The sequence below is a fragment of the Mirounga leonina genome, unplaced genomic scaffold (genome assembly GCF_011800145.1).
Source record: "Mirounga leonina isolate KUSES-001 unplaced genomic scaffold, KU_Mleo_1.0 Mir_94, whole genome shotgun sequence".
In the NCBI taxonomy this organism is placed as follows: domain Eukaryota; kingdom Metazoa; phylum Chordata; class Mammalia; order Carnivora; family Phocidae; genus Mirounga; species Mirounga leonina.
In genome coordinates this window covers 3,179,281-3,203,939 of record NW_023270855.1, presented here as the reverse complement: position 1 = coordinate 3,203,939, position 24,659 = coordinate 3,179,281, and the positions used below count along the sequence as shown (strand labels likewise).

The following is a 24,659-nucleotide window of genomic DNA, read 5'->3' as shown; positions in this document are numbered from 1 at the left end:
GCTGCACTTCCCCCGCTCTCTGCTTCCTCTTTGAGATGGAGGAAGACTTGGGGGCACTTTTGAGCCATCCCTGCTACAAATGGGAGTGCTGCGTTATCTCGGGGACTCAGGCTTGTCCCAGAGGGAGGGTATAGGGAACAGGACATTTACATGTGAGCAGCCAGGGGGCTCTGGGTCACTGGTCCTCACTCAGCTGAGAACTATGAGTCTCAAGCACCCGGGTGCTCTCTCCCGAGACTCCCATCAGCCCGTGGTTCACGGCACGTAGGGACAGCCTTACCGCTGCACGAGCTGTGGCCAGAGCAGCATGTGAGCAGGAAGAGCCATGTTCTGCTGAGCCCATCCTGAGCTCTGTCCCAGAAGTCTGCTCCCACCTGCTTCTGGGCACAGCCAGCTCCCAAGTCGTCTTAGACCCAGGCCAGGGCCCTCCTGGGCAGGGGGCCGAACTGACTGGGGGGCTCCCTTAGTGCCCAAGCCCACCGCATGCCTGTCAGCTTCCGGGGATGTCCTGATGTGGGGGTCCCAGCCGGGTCGACAGGTAGAGGCCAGAAAAAACAGTCCCTCCACCAGCCAGTTGTGATCTGTGTAGATTCTCTCTAAGCTCTGTTTTTAGTTATGTGCGCGATATAAGAATACATTCCCCATGGAAAATGAAAGCCTTCCAGTTAGGATAACATTCCCTCTGGCTCTTGTCATTCTGGAGTCTCTCCTCCCAGATCTTTATTCCGTGCATGTGTGTGCTCTTCGGAACTGCAGACAGCTGTGGTTCAGAGCACAGCTCCAGGGCCAGACTGCCCGGGCTCACAGCCTGGCCTTTCGTCTGTACGGTGGGGCTGGGCCCAACAGTGTCCACCTTGCAGGGTGTGAGTTGGAAGGAAGCAGGTATGTGAAGTGCTTGGAGCAGTGCCCGGCATCGAGTAAGTCCTCTCCCAAGTGTTAGCTGCCGCTGTGGCCTTGCTGGTGTTATCTGGGGCCTGCGGTTGTGGACATCATCTCACTGAGATATCACCGCACGGCTTGCTGTTGGAGATCTCCACCCCCCCACCCCACCCCCACCCCCGCCCCCGCTCCGCCGTCAGTGTGCATGGGCCACCTCCCTCCCCCTCCCGCCTGCTGCTGTGTAGTGGTCCCTGGTGTGCCTATCCATATTACTGACATGGCCACTTGCTTCCACTTCTTCATAACTACCAACCATAGATGACAAGGAGTGTGGATCTATTCTTTACATACACTCCCAAGAGAGTCTGTAGGGAAGCTAGCTAAAAGCGGAATTAGGTAGGCAAGTTTTTCACTGGAAACTTACTCTTTAAAAGGGGGCTCTACCCATTTCCTCTCTTCTGCCTGTGGATCTGAGAGGTCCCTTTCTCCCATATGCTTGGCAACACTCAGTGTTCTCTCCCCACCCCCAATCAAAGGGTAGACATAGTTGTCTCTTGGTCATTTTAGTTTGCATTTCCCAGCTTCTTTTTTTTTTTTTTTTTAAGATTTTATTTATTTGACAGAGAGAGACACAGCGAGAGAAGGAACACAAACAGGGGGAGTGGGAGAGAGAGAAGCAGGCTTCCCACGGAGCAGGGAGACCGATGCAGGGCTCAATCCCAGGACCCTGGGATCGTGACCTGAGCCTAAGGCAGACACTTAATAACTGAGCCACCCAGGCCCCTCCCCCTTTTTAAGTAATCTCTACACCCAACATGGGGTTTGTACTCACAACCTTGAAATCAAGAGTTGCATGCTCCTCCAACTGAGCCAGCCAGGCGCCCCCAGTTCATATTCTTTGCTCATTTTTCTCTCAGGTTATTTGTCATGTTGATTTACTAGTAGTTCTTTATTTGTCGGGGATACTGATCCTTTGTAATTATAAACATTTTCTTTCTGTCTGTCACTTGTCTTTAAAATTTTTTTCTTTTGAGATCTAATTCACATACTGTAAAATTCACCCTTATAAAGTATACAGTTCAGTGGTTCTCAGATATATATGTCTTTTAACTTTGTGCTCTTTCATCTAACACAAGTTTTTTAATTTTTTGTGTTTTTAAAATTGAGATAATTGCTATCTAACATCAGTTTCAGATGTACAAGGTAATGATTCAATTTTTATGTATATTGCAAAATGATGACAAGAAGTTGTTACCATCCCTCACCACATATAGTTAGAATTTTTTTTCCTTGTGATGAGAACTTTTAAGATTTACTGTCTTGGCAACTTTCAGATATACAATCCAGTATTATTAAGCACAGTCACCATGCTGTACAGGAAGATTTTAATTAGCTAAATTCGTATTTTCTTGTTTTGTTTCTTTGGCTTTTCATGTTTTTTATTTTAAAAGGGACTCTGCCGGGGCGCCTGGGTGGCTCAGTCCGTTAAGCGGCTGCTTTCGGCTCAGGTCATGCTCCTGGGGTCTTGGAATCAGGCCCCACATCTGGCTCCCTGCTCAGCAGAGAGCCTGTTTCTCCCTCTCCATCTGCCTGTCACTCTGCCTACTTGTGCTCTCTCTCTGTCTCTCTCTCTGTCAAATAAATAAATAAAATCTTTTAAAAAAATAAAAAATAAAAAATAAAATAAAAGGGGCTCTGCCCATGGGGACACCTGGGTGGCTCAGTCGGTTAGGTGTCCAACTCTTGATCTCAACTCAGGTCACAATCTCAGGGTCGTGAGTTCAAGCCCTGCATTGGGCTCCACACTGGGCATGGAGCCTACTTAAAAAAAATAATAATAAAAATAGTAATAATTAAAAGGGGCCTGCCCCAAATCATCAATACAGTGATAATAATTAAAAGGGGCTCTGCCCCAAATTATAAGTATAGTTTTAAAAATATTTTCTTTAGTGTATTTGCATGCCCTTTAGGACTTAAAGCTGAAATTTGTTTTGGAGAACCACACAAGATGAGGGGTCCAACTTTTTTTTTTTTTTTTAAGATTTTACTTATTTATTTGTCAGAGAGCACACAAGCAGGGGGAGCGGCAGGCAGAGGGAGAAGCAGGCTCCCCGCTGAGCAAGGAGCCCAACGTGGGACTCGATCCCAGAACCCTGGGATTTTGACCTGAACTGAAGGCAGACATCCAACCATCTGAGCCACCCAGGCGTACCCCAACTTTTATTATTCTGTAAAGATTAGCCAGTTGTTTCCAAACTATTTACTCAACAGTCTGTCCTTTCTTCGTTGACTTGAAGTTCCATCTAATTCCTACATGAATGGGACCTTTTCATTCATTCAGCAGCTATTTATTGAGCGCCTGTAACACACCAGGCAGTGTTTTAGGGGCCCGGGACAGATCAGGGAACAGAACGAAGATGCTTGCGAAGCTCCACATTAATCGTTCCAGGACCTGTTCGTTCCTCCACGAGCATCAGACTTGGTTTTCACATGTTTTCTTATGAGGGCAAAACCCCCTCTTTTGTTCTTTTTAAAAATCGTCTCGGCTCTTTTGGGTGGGTATTCTTCCATGTGAATTTTGGAATCCGCTTAGTAAGACCCACGAGCAACCCTGGCCGACTTTTTGCCCGTGTTGCCTTCAGCTCAGAGATCACTTGGGGGAGTCGGTGTTTTTACAGCGTTGCGGTCCGGCCACAGGTGGCTACTGAAGTTAAAGTTCACTGAAACTTAACTCGAATCCAGTGCCTCTGGCACCCTAGCCACGGTGCAGGTGCTCACTGGCCACCCGTGGCCGCCGTGCCTGACGGCGCCGATCTAGCACAGTTCGGTCGCCGCCGATTGTGCCCATGGACAGTGCTGGTCTAGAGCACTGAGGGACAGTCAGCAGCAGGTCTGGCTCCACTCGGGGTGTGGGGCAGAGTGGGGTGGCTGGCCTCCAGTGGCAGGTGCCAGTGGACTCCATGTGAAATTGCCCCCTGCCCACCAGGGAGGCTCCGGGGCTGGGAGAGTGCACCAGGCTTCCTCCCGGCTCAGCCCTCACCACCTCCCTCCCCAGCCTCCCAGCCCGGCCTGCACCCCCGACTGCCTCCCGGGCCTGCCCGGCCTCCCACCTCCTTCCAGGAGTAGGCCTTCCCGACAGAGAACAGTCAAAGGTAACGGCAGTGGCTGATAGTTCCATGTGCTTAGCCTGTGCCAGACACTGTTCCACAAGCTGTCTTGCTCTAAGTCCCGTTCTCCTGGGGGATAGAGCCTCTTACTAACCCCATTGTGCAGACAGGTAGACGGAGGTCCCACGCGGGTCACCTGCCTGAGGTCACACAGCCAGCGGGGGGGGCAGGCTAGAACTCCCACCGCCCCACCGGCTCCAGTGTGGGAACGGCCACTGCGCCTGTAGCCGCATGTACCCCCATCAGCTCACTGGGCCACGGGGGTAAACGGAGAGCTCAGGAGGCAAAGCCACACCACCCACGGGAGGCCGCATGGCCCTGGAGCGGTGGTCCTTGGGCCGTCACAGTGGCAGGAGCCTGGGTCAGTACCCCCATAGCCCTGATGGGGCCCCCCCTTCCTGTGCTCCACACACATGCTCAGGGACACGGGCCTCAGTGCGTCAGTCACCTCTTTCATGCCCCTCTCGCTCTGGCAAAAGCCCAGGTGACTGTAGCCCCAGGCAGCCTTGTCCCAGGTGGACCAGGCCAGACTTCTCCCACCTCTGGAAGAGTGTGCTCATCCCCAGAGCTGCCCTCGTCCATGAGTGATTACCTCGTCTCTGAGGGGCATGTAAGGTAGGGCCTCAACAACCACTCGCTGTGATGGTGTGCTAGGACTCTTGGCTTGAGCTGGGAGCTGTTCAGGGGGGCCCCTGGGGTCCCTTGCAGCCCAGCCTCCCTCCCACCTAGGGCCCAGCCCCTGGGACCTGCCGGGTGCCCCCCTGCCTGTCATTCCTTTCTGCAGGAGGGAGGCGGAGAGCCCTGGTGTGAGTCTGGGGTGCTCCGAGATTTCACCCTTCCTGCATCCTTGGGCAGTCAGCTGCTCTCTACCTGCATGGGAAGCAGGCTCAGAGGCCACAGAGCTGGGCCGGCCTCTGTCAGTGAGCAGCAGAGCTGGGGGTGGGCTCCCGATCTGCTAGCCCCAACTCTGTGCTCCTCACGTGTGAGGTGTTTCTTGTGAGTAATGAAAATACCAATGACAGCAGCCAGCCCATATGAACATATCAGGTCCCAGGCACTGTGCAGAATACTTCATGTGCGTCAGCTCACTGAATCCTCACAGTGACCCTGTGACACTTGGCTCTAGGGAGCCAGGGCTCAGAGAGGTCAGGTGCTAGCTCGAGGCCACAGAGCCAGACATGCTGGCTCCAGGGTTCCGGTGAAAGATCAGCTCTCTCTGGAGCACTTTGAGCTACTAAGAAGGAGGCTGGGTTCCCATTCCCCTGGACATGAGCTACCCATCCAGCCCATGGCCCTCACCGCCCTCACAGCCCTGGGGGTCCGTGGCCGTGTCCTGGGTCTGGGGTGGCTGGTGCTGAGTCTCTCAGGGAAGAAAACCGTGCCAAGGCAAGCCCTGCAGGGCAGACAGTCATGTTGAAGGGTAATTCCTCCACCTTCTCTCTATAGTAAGGGCAAGCCCCATTCAGCTTGCGCTCCCGGCATCAGGAAGAGCTTTGTAAAAATCAGAGCTTCATGAAATACAGTCTGAAGAGGTGGTGAGCTTGCTGGCCCTGGAACTTTGTGAGCAGATGGAAGGCCGTCACTCCTTTGTAGGACACTGGGGGCATTTGAGCCTGGATTACGGAATTGAAGGGCGCTTCCAGACATGCAGAGATTGTCCAAGTACCAAACTTGCTGAGTCCCTCCTCCCGTGGTCAGCTGAGACCAGTCACAGGGACGGCTCAGACTTCTGACCGCAGAGGATCTTCGGGCACCATAGGTAAACAGACCCTGTGTTGGTCTCTGTTAATCAGGGCCTTCTCCATTGCAAGTGACAGGAACCCAGTCAGATTGGTGTAAGCAGAGGCCTTACTGGTTCTGGACCTGAAAAGCTGCTGGGCATCTCCGGGCCGTTTTCCCCAGAGTCGTCTCCTGCCAGTGCCCCACCAGGGCAGGAGGCCTGCCAGCCGTCCCGGGGTCATGGTTCAGCCTCACAGCAACCCCGGCAGGAAGAGCGCTTCTCCTCTCTCATCGGCCCCTGCTGGCTCGCTCCAAACTGCTCGTGGTGTTCGGCAGGATTCGGGGCTCTGACTGGCCAGGCTGGGAGTGAGGTCAGCCCGCGGGGTCAGGGGGACAGAGTGGGTGGGGTGGGAAATCCGGAGGCCAGCTAGATGCCAGGCAGGGAGGTGTGGACAGCCGCCCACTTGCACGTCTCTTCAGCTGCTCGGGCAACTAGAAACGACAGGAGAAGCCCGTTGTTGACATGCAGACCCCTACTGGGACAAGAGCCTGCAAAGCACTCAGCTTGGGACTCCAGCAAGTGGGTGATCCATAAGTGTGGTGCCCAGCCTTGTAACTGCCCTCCTGGAGCCCCACAAGCTCGGCGTCCCTACTGACTGCTGGTGGCCCGGGGACAGGAGATGCACGTGAGAGATGCCACTGGTGCGGTCTACACGCACTCGCCTACCACAGCCAAGTCTGAATCAGCAGCTGACGTGGAGCAAAGCCGGCCCCGCCTGGCGACCGACAGCAGGACCAAACTGTGGCCTCTTCCATTCCAGCCTGTCCTGCTGACGCCTTTCAAGGACTCTTTACAGGGGGGCCCAGAACGCAGGGGCAGATCAGGTGTGGATGGTGCAAGTGTCCCCCTTGGCACCTATTGACTCTGGGCCCCTTAGAGAAGCGAGCTGGCTCAGCAGCTGGATAGATTGGCTTTTCAGCAGCAGTGAGGGTGGGGACAGCAGAGTGAAACTTTGGGGGGCTTCTCAGAGCAGAGGAGTGGGTTGAAACTCCCGGCACGCTTTCTGTCGCCTGGCAACCTGGAGCCAAGTTATTTGACCTTCCTGTGCCGTCTTTGCCTTACGAGTCAAATACAGCTTTTGCACTGATCATTCTTTCTAGCAGGGTCCCCCTTCCCGGCTCCCGGTTCAATGCCACCTCCCCAGGGAGGCCTTTCCTGATCATCCCTCCCACCCCTTCCAGCCGAAGTACACGCCTTCTCCAGGTTCCCATGGCAGCGCTTTGGTTTAGTTCTGCTTGTTGTTGACCCTCCTTTTGGAGCCATAGGACCAACAGTATTTTTTGAAGTCTCAGAGGCATTAACTCATTGAACCTTCACAGTACCTCTGCCGTGTGCACTGTTGCTGACCCCATTATACAGACGGGAAAGCTGAGGCACAGGGAGATTAAGTAACTTGCTCCAGCCTGTAAGTGGAGCCTGGGTATGAGTGCAGGCCTTTGACTCCAGAGAACATGTTATTTCCCTCCTTTACCATGCTTTTTCAAGGTGTTTTTCAAGGATGGGGACTTTGGACCACAGGCGTGCTAGCACAACCCCTGGCCCAGAACAGGGGCTCAATAGATGTTTGTGGAATGAATAAAGAAGTGAATCCAGGGGCAGAAAGCCTGGATCTTGTCCTGCAGGGGTTGGGAGTCCCTGGAAGGTCTTAAAACAGGGTCCTGGGGACACCAGCGAAGCCATGCCTTCTCCAGGGCTTCTGTTGGGTGTGCTCTGTGTGAGCCCGGCCCTCGCTGGACCTAAGGATCGGGAGCCGGATGAGCCCCAGTCTGTGTCCTCTTCTGTGTCTTTAGGGCCTGGGGTTCCAGACAGAAGTCCCGCAGCACCCTCCTAAGGAAGGAAATGTAAGGCCACAGCTGGGGAGGAGACAGAGCCCCACCACTGTGTCTGCCTTGGGGTGGAACTAGACGCCCGGTGACCTAGTTTCCTAGCCAGACTCACCCTTCTTAGCCAGTCTGGGTGGGCTCTGGCATGCTGACACAGCCCGGGTTATTCCCCTGTGGCGTCGGCATCCGTCACTGGCTGGCCAGGGGCTGTGCTCATCAAGTCTCCCAGGGACGAGACAGCAGGGGCGTCCTTTCCAGGTGGGCTCTCTGGGTCCCTGGGTCAAGGGAAAGCGCCATCAGGGATCATGGGGCTCCCATGGGGAGTGCCACGCACCCTTCTCTCGCAGTGCATTGGCCATGTGGTCCCCTAACTGCCACAAGGGTGGGCAGCATAATGACTCATCTCCTCACATCCCTGCACCCAGCAAGTCACTGTGTGTGCCGCTTAGCAGGATCCAGGGCACGTGCCCCTTCCATCAGCATGGAGTTCTGTGAGGGAGCAGGTGGGTCGAGAACCCCTGCCTGGCAGGCCCCCCAAGAGCACACTCGGGGCCTCACTGTCCTGTCAAGGTGGGCGGGGCCAGCAAGGGCCTGACAGGCAGGGGACTCACACCATCAGATGTCCAGTGCACTGGCTGAAGAGGATGGTGAAGGCTGGGCCATTCCCCTGCGTAAAGCCTTCCAGAGGCTTCCTTTGACAGCCATATTCATCCTGACCCTGGAGCTCCCAGTCTGGCCCGCACCCCCGACCCCAGCTCCTTACCTGCACCTCCTGCCGCCACATCCCTCCTTTCAGTTGCTCAGCAAGCTCCTGGTCACTAGTCAAGGCCCAGTGAGTTCAGATTCCTCTCTCCTGTGACCTCACTTGGAAACCTGCCAGGTGGAACCAGTCCCTCCCACATCGGGTTCAGACTCGGAGCTGGAGTCATCGGGTTCAAACTCGGGTCCACCAGCAATTATTGTCATCCCTACTCTGAGGCAGTGTCCGAAAATGGCTGCTTCTCCCCACCTCCTGCCTTGTAAGCTGGATGCCTGTGGGAAGCTCCTCGAGGAGCTCGCACTTCGGACCTAGCCTTGCTCTTTACAGAGCATGGTTCCCTCACTGCCCGATTCATAACACTCTAGGGCTTCTCATTGAACTCAGAGGAAGACCAGATTCCCCCTGTGGCCTGCACAGCTCCCCTCCCCCAGGGGCCCCTACTCTCAGCTGCCCTGGTGAGTATCTTTCTGGTCCTGGATCATGCAAAACCCTTTGTCACCTCAGGGCCTTTGCATTCACTGTTGCCTCCACCCAGAAAGCTCCCTAATGACTTAGGTTACTGCCCAGGGTCACCTGCTCAGAGAAAGCCTCTGATTCACCTGCAGGAGCCCCTCCTCTGCCCTCCAGCGATCATTCAGTCCCTTTGTCTTTTAGACCAAGGATTAGAGCCTGCCATTGTAAGGTGTTCCTGACCAGCCCCGGCTCTCTGCTGTCATCCTGAGCAGTACCTAGCAAAAAGTAGACTCTGGGTACTTAATCTGTGAAGAATCCTCCTTCCTGTGGTGTGTTCCACTCCCCTGCTGCGTTCTGCTCCGTATCCTGCTGTCCGAGATGCTGTGTGACGTTGGTGTAGAAACACGGGAGGGGTCCTAGTGGGGAGGGCAGCCAGCCCCCTGGGGAAGCAGGCCGGGCCTGGATCTGGGCCCCCAGGCTGGGTGGCTGACACAGGGTGCCTGAGTGGGGCGGCCCAGCCCAGCTCTCCAGTCATGGCCACACAGGGGCACAGGCCCAGAAGTGCCAGATGGCCTGATTTTTCAAGAGAAGCCGGAAATCTGGATTCTGGTTTGAGCTCTCCCAATTTCTACATGTTGGCAACTCACTAGAATTCCTTTCGCTAATGTCGTGTAAGCGAAAGAAGAGACGTCTGTGGGCTTGCCGGGGTGACCTCTGACCTAGAAGTTGAGGAAGAGGGAAGTGGGCACGGGTGGGGCCCCTTGGGGCTGGCGTGGAGCAGGGCAGTGAGGGAGCGTGAGCAGCCGAGGGGCTGGGGCAGCTCTTGATTGGCTACCCCAGAGTCCTCGGGGAGGAATGGGGTATGTGACAGGGCTGGGGGAGCCGTGCCAGGACCCAGCTGGCCAGCAGCCGCTCCCTGCCAAACTCCTGAAGGTGATGTTAGGGTGTGTGGTTATCCTGGGGTAAAAATAGCAAGGTCACCTTGCAGTGGGAGCTCTGCTTTTGCTTGCAGGTAGAAATACAGTATGTGCTGGATGCTGCTGTCAGTCCAGAGCCGCATGGTTTATGGGGACAGGTGGATACCCACTCTCGCTGCCAGGCTGCTAGGGGATAGCAAAACACTGATCTCTACCTGCCAGGGCAAGCGGTGGGGCACAGCTCCCCTCACCCCCTACACGGGTGCTGGGTACACCGCAAGGGTTCCAGGGCTCCTCAGGCCCGTCTGAGGCTCTGGGGTTGTCCGAGGACACCTGCTTTCCAAGGGTCATACATGCGGCCCCCTCACACCACCCTGTGAGGTCAGCCAAGCCTGTACCATGCCACAGACCAGCAAGAGGACAGAGGCCCAAAGGGAGGAAAGGGCCAGCCTGGACCCCTGCCGAGCCCCTGAGGGGGCCTCCCTCCACCACAGTCTGGCCGGGCCCCATGGCTCCCAGCGCCGGTGGACTCACTCAGCCCTGCAGGGCCAGCCCAGCCCTTCCCAGAAACCCCTTTGCCCAGGAAGGGTCAATGCTGCACCTTCACTTCCTCTCCTATAAATTGGGGCTAGTCATGAGAACCTTCCACGGCGCTTTACTACACGCGTCGTTCTAGGCACCTGACTGTTAACTCAGGCAGTCCTTACAACAAAGGTAGTAGAGGTTGCTGGCAAGGTCACGCGGCCGTCAGGCTCCTCAACAGCCCAGGTAACAAGAGTGCTGACCCCCAGGAGGAGTGTGAGAAGTTAGTGGGCGTAGGGTGCCTAGACAGCGGTGCTCAGAGTAAGGGCTCAGCGCATGTTAGAAACGGTGATCAGTGGGCGGAGGGCAGGCCAGTTTGTGTTGGGCAAGGGGTTCCAGTCTGCCTGGCAGTGAAACACAGGACAGTGACTTCTACACTGAGGGGCGTTTGGGGCAGTGCAGAACACGAGGGGGGTGGGGACAGTCCCTGCTCCAGCTGATGGCCCAGTCCCAGCCTATGCCTAGTGCAGGGTCTGGGCAGTTCTGGGTCCCTCCGGCGGACCAGGACAGGGCACCTGGAGTACCCAGGGAGGAGGGCAAGCCAGGAGGGGTTGGGGCAGCCAGGGCTGAGCCTGTCTCTCGTCCCGCCCCTAGGAAGCCTGAGAAGGGCGTCCAGTACCTCATCGAGCGTGGCTTTGTGCCTGACACACCAGTGGGGGTAGCCCACTTCCTGCTGCAGCGCAAGGGCCTCAGCAGGCAGATGATCGGCGAGTTCCTGGGCAACCGGCAGAAACAGTTCAACCGAGACGTGCTCGAGTGAGTTCTGGGGCTGGGGGGGGTGGGGGTGTGGACCTGCACGCATGCGGTGTCAGGCTCACCCTGCTCGCTGGAACACACACCGAATCCTCCCCTTAGCTCTTTCTTGCTCCTGGACACGCACAGACACCCCACATGGTTTTGCACATCACACCCTGCCAGGCATACATGCGTGCCTCCACCCCCGGGCGCTAGAGCTTACACGCTGACCCTGCGGGGCGCCCCTGCACGCACCCTTGGCCCCTCCATCCCTCTCCAGCAGGGCCAAGCCACTACAGCACTGGGGGGTTGGAGGTCTGAGCTCAGTCCCCCAGCCTGACTGCCAACTGTCCTGACACACCCTCGGGGGCGGGGGGAGCCCAGAGAGACCCCAGTGCCTCCGTCCCCTGCATCTCTCCTGCCTCTCCTGCCTAGGAGATCTGGGGGTGAGAGTCCAACCATGGCTGGCAGCCACGGCCCTCCCAGCTACTTGCAACTCTGCGGAAAACCCTGTTTCCAGCTCCCTGGGAACTGCTGAGAGTTTTGAGAAGCACTGTCCAGCTTGTACCCCAAGTTTGCCCATTCCTCCTTGAGACTGCCCTAAGTGGAAAGGCCCCCTGCCCTGGGACCCTTGGGTTTACAGAGCAGTTACTGTGTACGGGCCCTGTGTCGTCCTCAAACATGCAAGGGTGGGTGTCGGGTCTCGCTAAGCCCCTCTCACAGAGGAGGAGCCGAAGCCGTGGGACAGGATGGAATAGGGCGGCTCAGGCCCCAGGGGAGCATCTCCAGTGAGGATATTTCTGACCAGGCAGCTACACACCGAGATGTAGGCCAGGAGCAGAAATCAAAGCGGGGTAAAGAGCGAACCACTAGTAACAAGGACAGTACCTTGCATCCGTCCAGCCCTGCCTCATCGGACGGAAGAACAAAGGCAAGGGGGTGGGCAGCGGGCCTTCTGGGGCCAGGCATGTCCGCCATAAGGAGGAGCCTGGCCACATGCGTGCCCGCCATGTCTGCACTGCCCTGGGAGGAGGTGGGCAGCTGCCCCGGCCTCTTTTTTTTTTTTTTTTTTTTTTTTAAGATTTTATTTATTTATTTGAGAGAGAGAATGAGATAGAGCATGAGAGGGAGGAGGGTCAGAGGGAGAAGCAGACTCCCCGCTGAGCAGGGAGCCCGATGCGGGACTCGATCCCGAGACTCCAGGATCATGACCTGAGCCGAAGGCAGTCGCTTAACCAACTGAGCCACCCAGGCGCCCTGCCCCGGCCTCTTATACAGGTGAGGAAACCCGGGCCCAGGGAAGGGCTGGCCCGGGTCCCCCATACCCCCACACACGCAGACTCACATGCACACGTCTGTACCCATTCAGTCACACGTACACCCAGCACATGCGCAGACACACGGGTCACAGTGAGCCACGGCGTTCAGCGGCAGCTGAAGCTAACAGCCGGCCGAATGGCGTCTGTGCCCTTCCTCGGCCCGATGTGCCCACCTGGGCTGCATTCTCCCTGCTTGCGTTTCTGTTCCGGCCCTCAGCGGGAAAAGCCTGCTGCATTGTTCATATGGTTAGCGCCCCTCTCCGCCTTTTAAACCAGCGTCAGGAAGCAGCTCAGGGGAAAGCAGATGAGGTCCTTAGTGAATTGGGCCTAAGACAGTCTTGGGCCAGCCCCCCACCCCCTGCAGCCATTCCTGTGCTCCCCCCAGGCTTCCCCCCGCCCCCCCCCAAGCTAGCCGCTGGTCCGTAGGAAATCCGTGCATTGTTCTCCCCCATCAGAAAATAGCAGCAGCCTCAGGAAGTAGCGATCCTCACCCCACCCCCACCCCGGACCCTCCACACTAGGCGTCCAGCTCAGATGCTAGTCAGCAAATTACCCTGTGTGGCCCCTGCCCTCCCCCAGCTGCTCTGCAGCAGTCTCCGAGGATGGGGGCGCCACAGTTAATGCCCAAGCCCAGAGCAAGGGCCCTGGCAGTGAGGATTAGGCCCCGCTATGGCCGAGGCCTCTGCAGCGCCACCAGGGGTGGCCATGGCTTTGTTACAAATAGATACACTGGAAACCACAGCCTGCTGAGTGGGTCCCTGGGGCAGACCCCACGTTCTCCGTTCAGGGGTCTGGCTCAGAGGACAAGGCATGGTGTGCCGGAGGGCGAGGGCAGGGCTGGGATGAGGGGAGCCAGACAAAACCCGCTCAGCTATTTCTGCAAGCCCCGCTCCCCTTGGCAGATTGGCAGATGAGGATGGCACAGGGCCTCCAAGGTGCCCCTTGAAAGACACCCAGGCCCCTCCATGTGGGGAGATGGGCCCAGTGCACAGTCACTGCCCGACCTTAGTGGACAGCCCCGACCTCCTGGGGAAGATGGGCGGGCTGTGCCGGCATCCCTCGCAGACAGCCCGAGAAGACTCCTGCCGTCATGTGCTGTTCTGTGCCCTGGGTCATGTGTACGCTGAGGGCCTGTATCAGGAACAGCCATAGGCCATAGGCTCTGGCCCCTCTGTAGAAAGCTACGCACAGAGATATGGGCACCAACATTTTCCTATAGTCTCAGGGGGTCTGTAGACTCCCCCAGAAGCACAGGGGTCTTTGGGCTGTGATCTGAAGTGTTTAGTGATTGGAGGAAGCCAGGCGGAGGGCCCTTCTGGACAAGAGGCGGCCGGGTCCCCTGGCTCTGGGCAGCTCACGGCCTGCCCTGCATGGGCTTCCTTTGTGCTCTGCCCCCAACAGGAAGGCCAGCAGGGACTGTGCGGGCAGCAGACCCTCATGGGGCCTTGGTCTCTCGTTTCAGCTGTGTGGTGGATGAGATGGATTTCTCCGCCATGGAATTAGATGAAGCCCTCAGGAAGTTCCAGGCACACATCCGGGTCCAAGGGGAGGCTCAGAAGGTGGAGCGGCTCATCGAGGCATTCAGGTTGGGGTCAGGGCAGGGCATGGGTGGGTGTCGGGAAGAGGAAAGTTCCTGACTCTGAGGCCCATGGCTCAGGGCCGGAATCCCCCTCTCCAGCCCTGTCCCCAGGGCAGGGTCAGGTGGCCCTCAACTTGCCTGGGGAATGAGGCAGTAAGTAGCCCCTTCTGTGTGCCAGGTGCTGTGCTGGTTATCTCTAGAACCAGACTTTTGGACAGTCTGTGTTCCTCCGGGTCCTCATGAGCATCACTCTTCATGAGTCCGTGTCGTCATTGTCTGCCCATTCACAAAGGGCAGCCCATCTCACACAGTAACTCAGAGCACAAGCTGCAGAACCAGATGGCCTAGCTCTAACACCCATTCTATCACTTACTATGTGACTTTGCATGGGTAACTTAACCTCTCTGTGCCTCACGTCCTTGCCTATAGCGTGGTGATCACAAAAGCACCTACCTGGTGGAAGGACTAAACCACTTTGGGCGTGTGGGCACACTTAGCCCAGTGCCTGGCACAACAGAGAGCCCACAATCAAGGTCAGCTACCCACCCCACAGTCATTCTTCCCAGGACTGTGTGCACAGTGGCTGGGTAAGATCCTCCATGCCCACGCTAGGTGTGGGAGACACGAGTCAGCCACTGACCCAGCCCTCAGGGCTCATCACCAGTGGTGGGACCAAGGTTGGGAATGAGGACACAACAGGAGGACAACTCTGGGGCCCTGGGAGGGGGTTGTTCAGGTACTTCCTTCCAGGAGGGCTTCCTGGAGGTGGCGGCACTAATGGAGAAGACAGGAGTGAAGCCCATGTCGTCTGAGCTCCGATGACTCCTGCCTTAGTCATGGTGCCCCATGGTTCCTCTTCTCCAGTTTGCCCCCCTCACCCACCCCCTACCTGAGCCAGGCTCCTTTCATCTCAGGGTCCCAGGTAGCATGTCCAACAACCGCCATCACATCCCTGTTCCAGGCAGGGGAAGAGAGTGGACTCTGCCCTTTAAGGTACATCCTTAAAGATGCCCACATCCCATCTGCTCATACCCCACTGGCCCGAAGTTGGTCACCTTCTGGGCTGCATCCAATTCCGAGGAAGCAGCAGCCTCAGGAAGTAGCGATCCTCACCCCACCCCCTATCGCCAGCTAGAGGACAGATGGCTGAGTTGTAACTAGCGTAAGGAGGAGCAGGTGTTACCCCCATTGACCAGATGTGCAAACCGAGGCTCCGAGGGCAGTGGCCAGCCTCAGCTGTTTAGTGCCGGGGCCCGAGCAGCGGCAGCCGTCCTGAGGGAGGGGCAGACCTGTGTCCTGCCCTGACTGAAGAGGTCCTAACCCTGCTCCCTCTCCTGGCCCCCAGCCAGCGGTACTGCATCTGCAACCCCGGGGTGGTGCGGCAGTTCCGGAACCCAGACACCATTTTCATCCTGGCGTTCGCCATCATCCTGCTCAACACAGACATGTACAGCCCCAACGTCAAACCTGAGCGGAAGATGAAGCTGGAGGACTTCGTCAAGAACCTGCGAGGTGAGCCGGCCTGGGCCCGGGGCTCTGACGTACAGCCGTCCCTCAGAGCACGTGCCCAGCCAGGCCACAGGCAGAGCCGGGGGGGGCTGGGCTCCCGCACACCCCGTCCTTCCACAAACACGGCACAAATGACCCTGAGGAGTGCTGACAGCCATGACAGTCAGCGACACGTGCGATGGGAGCACAGACTGGGTCTCGTGGTGCCACGAACCTCACTTGTGGAGGAAGGACGCACAGGGGTTTGACAGGTGGAGGTGGAGAGGGGGCGCCAGGCCTAAGAAAGTTCAGCCCAGCATGGGAGGGCCCGCTAGGGCCAGATCGGGGGATGTGAAGGAGCAGTCTGGAGCCCGGGTGCTGGGTACCCCGGGCAGGCGGGGCTGGCCCACCCCGTCCCCGTCACTGCTTGCCTCCCTCTCCTACGCTCCACGTTCCTTGTGAAACCGACTTGCCTGTGTGTATGTGTGTGTGTGTGTGTGTTTTAGAGGAACTTTCCATCATCGCTATAAACAGGAAGCCCGTATCATTTGGCACACTTAGGCAGTCACTATAAAAATGAATTCAGTGGACGAAAGCACCAGAGCTGCTTCTGGCTGGGCCCCAAGGCTGAGGTGCTAAGGTGGGCAGGGGGAAGGGAGGCCTTCCTGGTGTCATTGTGGAGGAAAGGCATTGAAAAGGGGACAGCTGTCTCCCAGGTGGCACTGTGTTAGCTGGATAGCATGTCCTCATGTACCTGGAGTCTCTGGAAGGAAGAGGAGGGACTATGTCCCTCTCCTGGGGAAACTCCAGCTGCAGCGGGCTGAGGTCCCCTTAGAAAGGGTGTCAGGTGTTCGGTACGTATACATATATGTGTGTGTAGATATATGCATGCACACACATACATTTTTTTTAGAGAGGGAGAGGGAGGTAGGGGCGGAGGGAGAGAGAGAATCTTAGCCAGGCTCTGCGTCCGGCATGGAACCCAACATGGGGCTCAATCTCACGACCCTGAGATCATGACCTGAGCCAAAATCAAGAGTCAGACACTTAACCGACTGAGCCACCCAGGCACCCCTGAGGGTGTCATGTTTTTAAAAAAGGAAAAAGCTGATTTAAATCAGGTCCCAAGTTTGTGAGCTTGTTGAGCCATTTAAATGTACTCCTCTTGTCCTTTTTTCCTACAAAGCCCCTGCTCTGTCATCCCCTCTCCTAGGACAGGAGGACCCTCCTGGGATTTGAACTGTCCTAGCACGCCCCCTGGTGGTGGGCACCCCTGCAACAAGCCGGCTAATGGGATGCCCACCCAGAGCTGGCCGGGCTGCCCCCTGTTCCCAGCTGGGGAGTCAGGGCTTGGTTCAGACCACCCAGATGATGGCCATTCCCTGCACTGAGCACTCAAGGTGTGTGGCCCTCTGCTAGGTCTAAGGGGTGCTGTGGGCCCCAGGGAATTCAGGTCTCAGCTAGAGCTTCTAGGAAGCTAAGGAGTCTAGGAACTTCCTTAATCGCAAGTCAGCACCAGAGCACAAGAGCGCGGCCAGCAGATGCTTTGATGTGCACGCAGGGATGTGTGCTCCTCTATCAACCCTAGACCTCGCTCCTCACAGGGCTGAGCCTGATTCTGGTCTTCACAGAATCCTGTGTGGCCCCAGGGTGCAGAAAGCAGGCTGTACACGACATGCTGCTGGCGACCCCGGGGGAGTTTAAGGGTCTTTGTGATTTGACTGTGATTTTTTTTTCTGCCTGGAAACCTCACCCACGTAATTGGGACACCCCGCCCCCCACCACCGCCCAGTATGGGGAACCACAGGGGGAGCCAGAAATGATTAGCCAAGAGGAAAGAAAGCCAGGGGAAGGATGGGATTGCTGGGTCAGATACTGCCAGGCAGCCACCCTCATGTCAGTGGCCCTGTGGTTTGTACCACCCTTGCATGTGACCATTCCAGCAGTCTGGGGCAGGGGGTTTGGGCATTATCATCCCACTTCTCAGTGGAGCAAGCTGCTGGTTCTCTCTTCTAACCCTGGGCCGTTCCAACCAAATCCCATCTTTTCCAGCCAGGAACTCAGGAGTGTTCTGTTCCATCTTCCTTGTGTTCCAGAAGGGTAACCGAGGCAGAGAGGGAGGGGATTCGCCCAGGATCATACAGTAGGTGCATGACAGTGGGGGGAAGGCCTCTAGTCTCCCCAAGCCCACCTGGTGCTCTGCACTGGGCGGACATCCAGCTTGTTCTTTATAGAGGAAACCTTCCCCCCCACCCAACCTACACTGGACACATTTTCTCTGGAATTGCTCACCCCAGTTCACCCAGTAGGTCCAGCAGCAGGACCACCTCTGGGGGGTTGGAAGATGGGTGGGGGAGGAATAGCTCACCAGCATGGAAGCCGGATGAGCAATGCTTTTATTTTATTGATATTTGTTCTTAAATTCTCTAGATTGATTTTTTTGAATGGGTATTATCCTCACATAGTTAAAAAAAAAAAAAAAAAAAAAACAGAAAGTAATATAGCCTAGCAATCACGTTCCTTGCTATTTACCCAAAGGAATTGAGAACATATGTCCACACAAAATCCTGCACACGGATATTTATAGCAGCTTTATTCATTGTTGCCAAAACTTGAAGCAACCAAGATGTCCTTCAGTAGGTGAACGAATACATAAACTGGCACCTCCAGACAACGGACTATTATTCAGCACTAAAAAGAAATGAGCTATCGAGCCATGAGAAGACCTGGGGGAGCCTTAAATGCATATTACTGAGTGAACGAAACCAGTTCTGAAAAGGCCACAGCTATATGACATTCCAGAAAAGGCAAAACTAGGGAGACATAAAAGATCCGTGGGTGCTAGGGGTTGGAGGGAGGGAGGCACGAGTAGGTACAGCCCAGGGGAGTTTCAGGGCAGTGACGTTCTCCCATCTGACTCCACGATGGTGGGTATGTGCCATTAAACATTTATTATCGAATGCACAACACCAAGAGTGAATCCCAGTGTAAGCTGTGGACTTTGAGTGAATGATGTGTCAGTGTAGTTTCATAAATATACCACTCTGATGGGGGAGGTGGTAGTGGGATGCGGGGGAGGCAGGTGTTATGGGGAAATCGCTGTGCTTTCCCCTCAATTTTGCTGTGGACTTAACTACTCTAAAAATCAGTTCTAGGGGCGCCTGGGTGGCTCAGTTGGTTAAGTGTCTGCCTTTGGCTCAGGTCATGATCCCAGGGTCCTGGGATCAAGCCCCGCATCGGGCTCCCTGCTCAGCAGGAAGCCTGCTTCTCCTTCTGCCTGCCACTCCCCCTGCTTGGGCTTGCTCTCTCTCTGACAAATAAATAAAATCTTGTAAAAAACACATACAAAACAAAAAACAGTTCTAAAAAAATAGTCTGTTTAAAAAAAAAAAAGTAGGAAAGGTCTGTGGCGGAGCCCCTCCCACCCCTCCGTGTGCCCAGGTCATTTAGTCCCTGGTATACCGACCAGAGCCCCTCTGCTCGCGCAAGTACTAACGTGCGTGACTGGTTTTACCCTCGTCTGTTTGGCACCTTGCTTTTCTCATTTAACAAATCTAAGAGAATGTTTCCATGTCAGTTCCCTATGGCCTTGCTCATTTTCCTGGCACATGTGTGGTATTTCATTGCCGTCCTGTGCAGTGATGTATTAATCAGTCTCCTATCAATGGGTAAATGGGTGAATTCCAGTCTTCTGCTATTTGGAAACCATGTTGCAATGAGTCACCTTTTTGCGTATCCTGTCCCGTGGGATAAATTCCCCCCAAACGCAATCAGTGGCCCAGAGGGGGTTTGAGTTTATAATTGTGACAGGCAAGTGGCCCAGCTCAGGGACGGACCCACGCCCCGGTCCCACCAGCAATGTGTGAGAGGCCCCTTCCCAGAGCCTCACCAACAGCACCAGTTACCAAATCCCTGGATTTTCGCCAGCCTGCGGTCTGAGGTGTGGGTTTGCGTTTCTCTCCTGAGTGGGGCTGAGTTTTCCTCACAGCAGTTTTTCAGGGTTTAGCAGAAAGGGTACGTGCCTGTTGTCAGAGCAGCCCGGGTTCAAAGCCGGGCCCCCAGCTTCTGCGCACGTGACGTGAATGACAGCTAGCAGCAGGTGCACGGAATTCTCACTTTCTGGGAAACACCAGGGCTGCTCTGGCTTCCCCACAAGATCTCCGGGAAGCCACCGGTGGTGCTCTTGGTGGTCCACTTCAAATAGGACCCTCTGTCTGTGAGTCCCCCTGTGAGCCCCCTGCCTTCCGAAGGCCAAGCTGCTCTCAAAGTCCATGGCGGGACCCTCCCTGCCTGCCATGACACTACCCAGCACATCCTGGCCCCAGCTCAGAGATTCAGTCACATGGCTAGTCAGGGGTGAAGCAAGAACTTGGGCGCAGCCCTGTTAGCAAGCTGATATGCATAAAGCCCTCGGAGCGTGGCTGTGCTGGCCTGGTCCTGGTGGAAGGATTCTGAGACACTTTGTAATGGACTGAAGATGTTCAGTGGCTGTGGGTTCTGCTGAGGACTGGGGAAAGGGATCACCATGCTGACTGGGTTTAGAAACCGGTAAATGAGGGGTGAGCCTGGGGCCCGAAGCTGAGTGCTGCCACCGCCACCCAGGCCCTGGCCCTCCCTGACACCTGGCTGCCGTTCTCCTGCCCAGGTGTGGACGATGGTGAGGACATTCCCCGGGAGATGCTGATCGGGATCTATGAGCGCATTCGCAAGCGGGAGCTGAAGACCAATGAGGACCACGTGTCCCAGGTGCAGAAGGTGGAGAAGCTCATCGTGGGGAAGAAGCCGGTATGTGGTGACCCAGCGTCCCTGGCTCCCTCACTCCCGCCCACCCCCACTCCATGTGACCCCGGGCCCACCTCACTGCCTTCAGCTTCAGACAGCGGCCTTGATGCCATTTGGAACCCAGCCCCTTAGGGGCAGGGTGGCGGAATTACTTCAGGTGTAGGGCGGCCCCTGCTATTTGGGAATAACAACCATTGGCTCTGGGTTCTTTTTAAAGAGAGCCTGCGGCTCTTAAGAAACCAACAGCCAGAGTTGTGCAGTGGTCTTTTGGTGGCCCTGGAATGCCTTCCATTGCTCCCTCAGAGTTCTGGCTGCGAGAACTGTGTGTGGCATGTCTGGACAGAGGACATGGGAGCCACAGGAGGGGTGCTTACCTACTTGGATGTCGTCCTATCAGCTCTCTCCAGGCCCAGGTGCATTTTTTGGATCATTAATACCTTTGTTTGTTTCATGTTTCCCGCATAGATTGGATCCTTGCATCACGGGCTTGGCTGTGTGAGTATCCTTCTGCTTTTACATTCTGGCTGATATCCCGCCCTGGGGGTGGCCCCCGTGTCCTTTGTTCACATCACTGCCTCCCCTAGCTCCCAGGTCTACAATTCTGACTGCTTGAATTAATTTCTGGAGCGCTAAGAAATTTGATTTTCATAATTATCCCAGCCTCGAATCTCCGCAGGCCCAGAGACTGTGGCCGCAGGGGGCGGGTTGTGCCATCAGGCCAGAGCAGATAGTCTCCTTCCCTCTCATCCGAGCCCGGTTGAGCACTGAGGCCAAGGCTTGTCCCCAGACCCGGAGGCACTGTGCCTGAAACAGACGCTCCTTCCCACCCCACCCACGCTCTGCCCCCTGACATCCACTGCCACGGCCTGGAGCAGGTTTGCCTGCTCACCCCAGGAGCACCTGGACACACAGCTAACCTGGCAGTCACGTGGCACATGCCTTCTGTGTCTGCCTCTCCTCGTCAGGCAGCCCCGTGCTGCGAGAGTCAGCGTCACAAACCTGTCCACTCCCCCCTCTTCCCAGCTTCCCCCAGAGGGAGACCGCTGGATGCTGCCATGACCATGACCTGCCCTCACCTGCCTCTCCGGCCCCACCTCTCACCATCCTCTCCCCTTGGTACTTTTGCTCCAAACAGGGCCATTCCCTGAGCGCGCCCAGCCTGGGCCATGCACTCTCTCCCCATCTGAGGACTGGGGAAAGGGATTGCTATCCTGACTGGGTTTGGAAACTGGTAAATGAGGGGTGTGCTGAGCTTGGGCATCCCTGCACCAGGGGCCCTGTTGCACAGTGGACCCTCCCTGCCTGCCATGACACTACCCAGCACGTCCTGGCCCTTTACTAACTTGCTGTCTCTTGTGTGAGCCTGGGTGCTCTCAGAGCCATGACTGGGCTTCCCAGGTGGCTTGTCACCACAGCCCTTAGACACCGTACAAGTTGCACCTGGCCTTGAGAGCAACTTGGGCTTCGGCAGGCAGGGGGCTCACGTGAACCCATGCTAGGCATGTTCAGAGTGGAGGCCCAGGCCAGGCCCCACAGAGTGGTGGCAGCTGGCTCAGGACTTGGGACAGGGTTTTTCGGGCATCAGAACCGTCGGGATTCTGTAGGAGGGGCCCGGAATCTGCTCCCGGCTCTACACCTTCCCTGTTGTGTGGCTGAGGCAAGTTGCTCAACCTCTCTGTGCCTCAGTTTCCTCATCTAGAGTAGACACTCTCTGAAGAAACCTTGACAGAGACTACCGGGCTTATGTCTGTGATGGGCACTTTATGGGGACTCAGGGATCATGAATTTCTCACTGTTGGGGGGGGTTGGCTACCATGTGAATGTGATGCTCTAAGAAGTCTGGGACCTGCCTGAAGGAAAGGAAAGGAAAGGAGGTGTCATGAGAAGCAGGGGAGCTTTCCACGGCCCTTCAGGAGACCTCCTGAGGAAGAGCAGGGGAGAACTGCTAGGAGTCCAAACATGTCTGCTCTGCTGTGCATGGTTGGTGGGAGAGGGCGTTCTCGAATGCCAGGCCCACAGGCTGGGTTCCGAGTGTGCTGCCTGGGCTCCAGCCGAGGGGCAGGGGGCTGACTGACAGCAGTGCTTCCCTCCCCACACAGGTGCTCTCTCTGCCCCACCGGAGGCTGGTCTGCTACTGCCGGCTTTTTGAGGTTCCAGACCCAAATAAGCCCCAGAAACTTGGACTGCACCAGCGAGAAATCTTCCTGTTTAACGACCTCCTGGTGGTATGTGGTTCCCCACAGCATGCCATGGCTGGGAGAGCAGCTCAGGGCAGCCTCGACCTGCGCCTCTGGTCTCTGTGTGGCCATGTCTGCCGGTGCTCCGGAAAGGCACCCGTGGGGGTGGGGTGCAGGTGACAGGGCTGGACTTAGCCCCACGGTCTTTGGGTTAGCAGAGGCAGAGTCTGACTCCCAGCACTGCCGGTGAGCACAGGGCTTCACTGGCTTCTGGAAAAGCCCAGAGGGGTATCTGGGCCTTCAGCCCCAACTGCTCCTGGAGGCTCCCACTGTGTCAGCAGGACTCCTCTTCGGACTGTCTCTCAGCTGTGTGGGTTCCCTTCTGTCCAAGAAGGGAATGTCAGCCTTGGCAGCTGCAGGCCTCACCTGCCCCCTTTCCTTGCATCCCCAGCCAGTGGGATTCTCTTCGTAAGAGCCTGAGCCAAGGTCTCACTGCATCCCAGGCCCGTGCCCAAGCCACTCCTGGGGGCCAGGCAGGTGCGGTGCTTTCTCATTGGCTAAGCCTGGGTCACTGCCCACCCCCAGGACTACTGAACTGAGGGTGACAGAGAGGGAGTTCCCCAAAGGGAAACTGAGGAGCTCCTGCCCGGAAAAAAGGTGGCATGGGTGCTAGCCCCTGGGGATAAAGATGCCCCTGCAGACAGTAGGGCGAACCTGTCCTTTGGGTCTCTGTCTCTCTCCCGCATGCCACAGGTTTTTTCCTAGAGGCCCTTGTCCCTGATCCCTACCTGCTTGAGAGTCAGCTGTTCCTCTCTGATTACTGAGCCTGGAATCTGGACCTGTGGGTTTCCAGTCCTTTGTTAAGAGTCCCTGACCTCAAGAAAGTTACTTCAAACTTCTGAGCCTCCATTTTTCTCCTCCAAAATTAATCTTTCAGGCAGTTACAGTGCTCAGGTGGGGTCCTGGGCATAAGTGCCCGGCCCGGCGCCTTCAGGGTCCTGTGACATGCCACCATGCCCATCACCTCTCTGCTAGCTTGAGGGGTGTCACTGCCAGCTGGGAAGACACCTGGGACTTGTAGGAACAGAGCCAGCATCCATGTCCAAAGATATGCATGGGCACACAGCCCTCTCTCCTGCCCCAGAGGCCTCCCTGACCTCTGAATTGCTGAAAGCATTCTGACATTAGACCCACTTAGAATCCTGAGCTCCCAGAGCTGTATCTGGGCAGTGAACATGACGGGACTCAGCCTCTGTCTCCGGCTACCCCCAGGTTACCAAGATCTTCCAAAAAAAGAAGAACTCCGTGACCTACAGCTTCCGACAGTCCTTCTCCCTGTACGGCATGCAGGTCCTGCTCTTCGAGAACCAGTGTAAGTCTGTACTGGGGGCCTGTGCGGCCTGGCCACGAGCGTGCGCACTGGGGCGCTCATCCACGCATGGCCGTGCGCCATGTGGCAGGAGACAGCGTCGCAGCTCTCGCCCTGTAGTCAGGAAGCGCTGCGCTCCCCAGCAATCTCCCCTTCCGCCCGGTTCCCGAGGACAGACCCCCAGGGTGGCGCTCCCTCGCATGCTCTTACTCCCACGTCACCAGCCTGGGTTCACGTGCTGCTCTCACTCGCAGTGGCTGTGTGGCCCAGCTGTGTAACCTCTCCGGGCTCCAGTCCCTCTGTCTATGAAGTGCCTACCTCATAGACTCAGCTCAGTCCATGCACATGAAGTACTTAGAACAGCTCCTGAAACAGGATTTGTTCTTAGCTGCTACTGAAAAGTCTCCTCTGGGTATGAGTGGGCCATGGGGCCTAGGGATTTTGGGGGGGAGCTCATACCCCCACTGACTTCTTCTGTTGACCTGGTCCTTCTCCAACACCCAAGCCCTTCCCTTTTCCTCTCTGCCTCTTTGTCCTGTCCTTGTTGGGGGTCCCTGAGCTGCAGGCTGAGCCAGGCCTCCTGAGACGGGGCTAGGGGTTTGGTCCCGCTGCCTTGCCCATTCTGAACCGACCCAAGGGGAGGCCTGCGCCCGTGGAGTGTCATGGTGTCTCCAGCAGCAGGGAAGCCCTCGTCCTCTCGGACAGGTCACCAAGCCACCATCTGATCAGCTGTCCATCTGCAGGTTGAGAAAGTACCAGGGACCTGTGGCTGGGCCATCCCAAACCCTGGGGCCTGAGGGCTTGGATTTGGGGCTCTTGACCCCTTCTCTGTCCCAGATGGAACTGGCA

The 24,659-nt window shown here is 56.5% G+C and overlaps 1 protein-coding gene across 5 annotated transcripts in view; it reads left to right on the top strand.

Annotated features, from left to right (window-relative positions):
* IQSEC1 (IQ motif and Sec7 domain ArfGEF 1) overlaps nt 1-24,659 on the top strand; it is a 122,644-nt gene that overhangs the window by 84,451 nt on the left and 13,534 nt on the right. For all 5 annotated transcript variants that reach the window (XM_034997112.1, XM_034997115.1, XM_034997114.1 and 2 more), the window contains exons 4-10: nt 10,956-11,117; nt 13,878-14,000; nt 15,340-15,506; nt 20,128-20,267; nt 20,730-20,759; nt 22,364-22,489; nt 23,714-23,813. In XM_034997112.1, the coding sequence (XP_034853003.1) occupies nt 10,956-11,117; nt 13,878-14,000; nt 15,340-15,506; nt 20,128-20,267; nt 20,730-20,759; nt 22,364-22,489; nt 23,714-23,813 (848 nt within the window). The remainder of the gene's footprint in view (nt 1-10,955; nt 11,118-13,877; nt 14,001-15,339; nt 15,507-20,127; nt 20,268-20,729; nt 20,760-22,363; nt 22,490-23,713; nt 23,814-24,659) is intronic.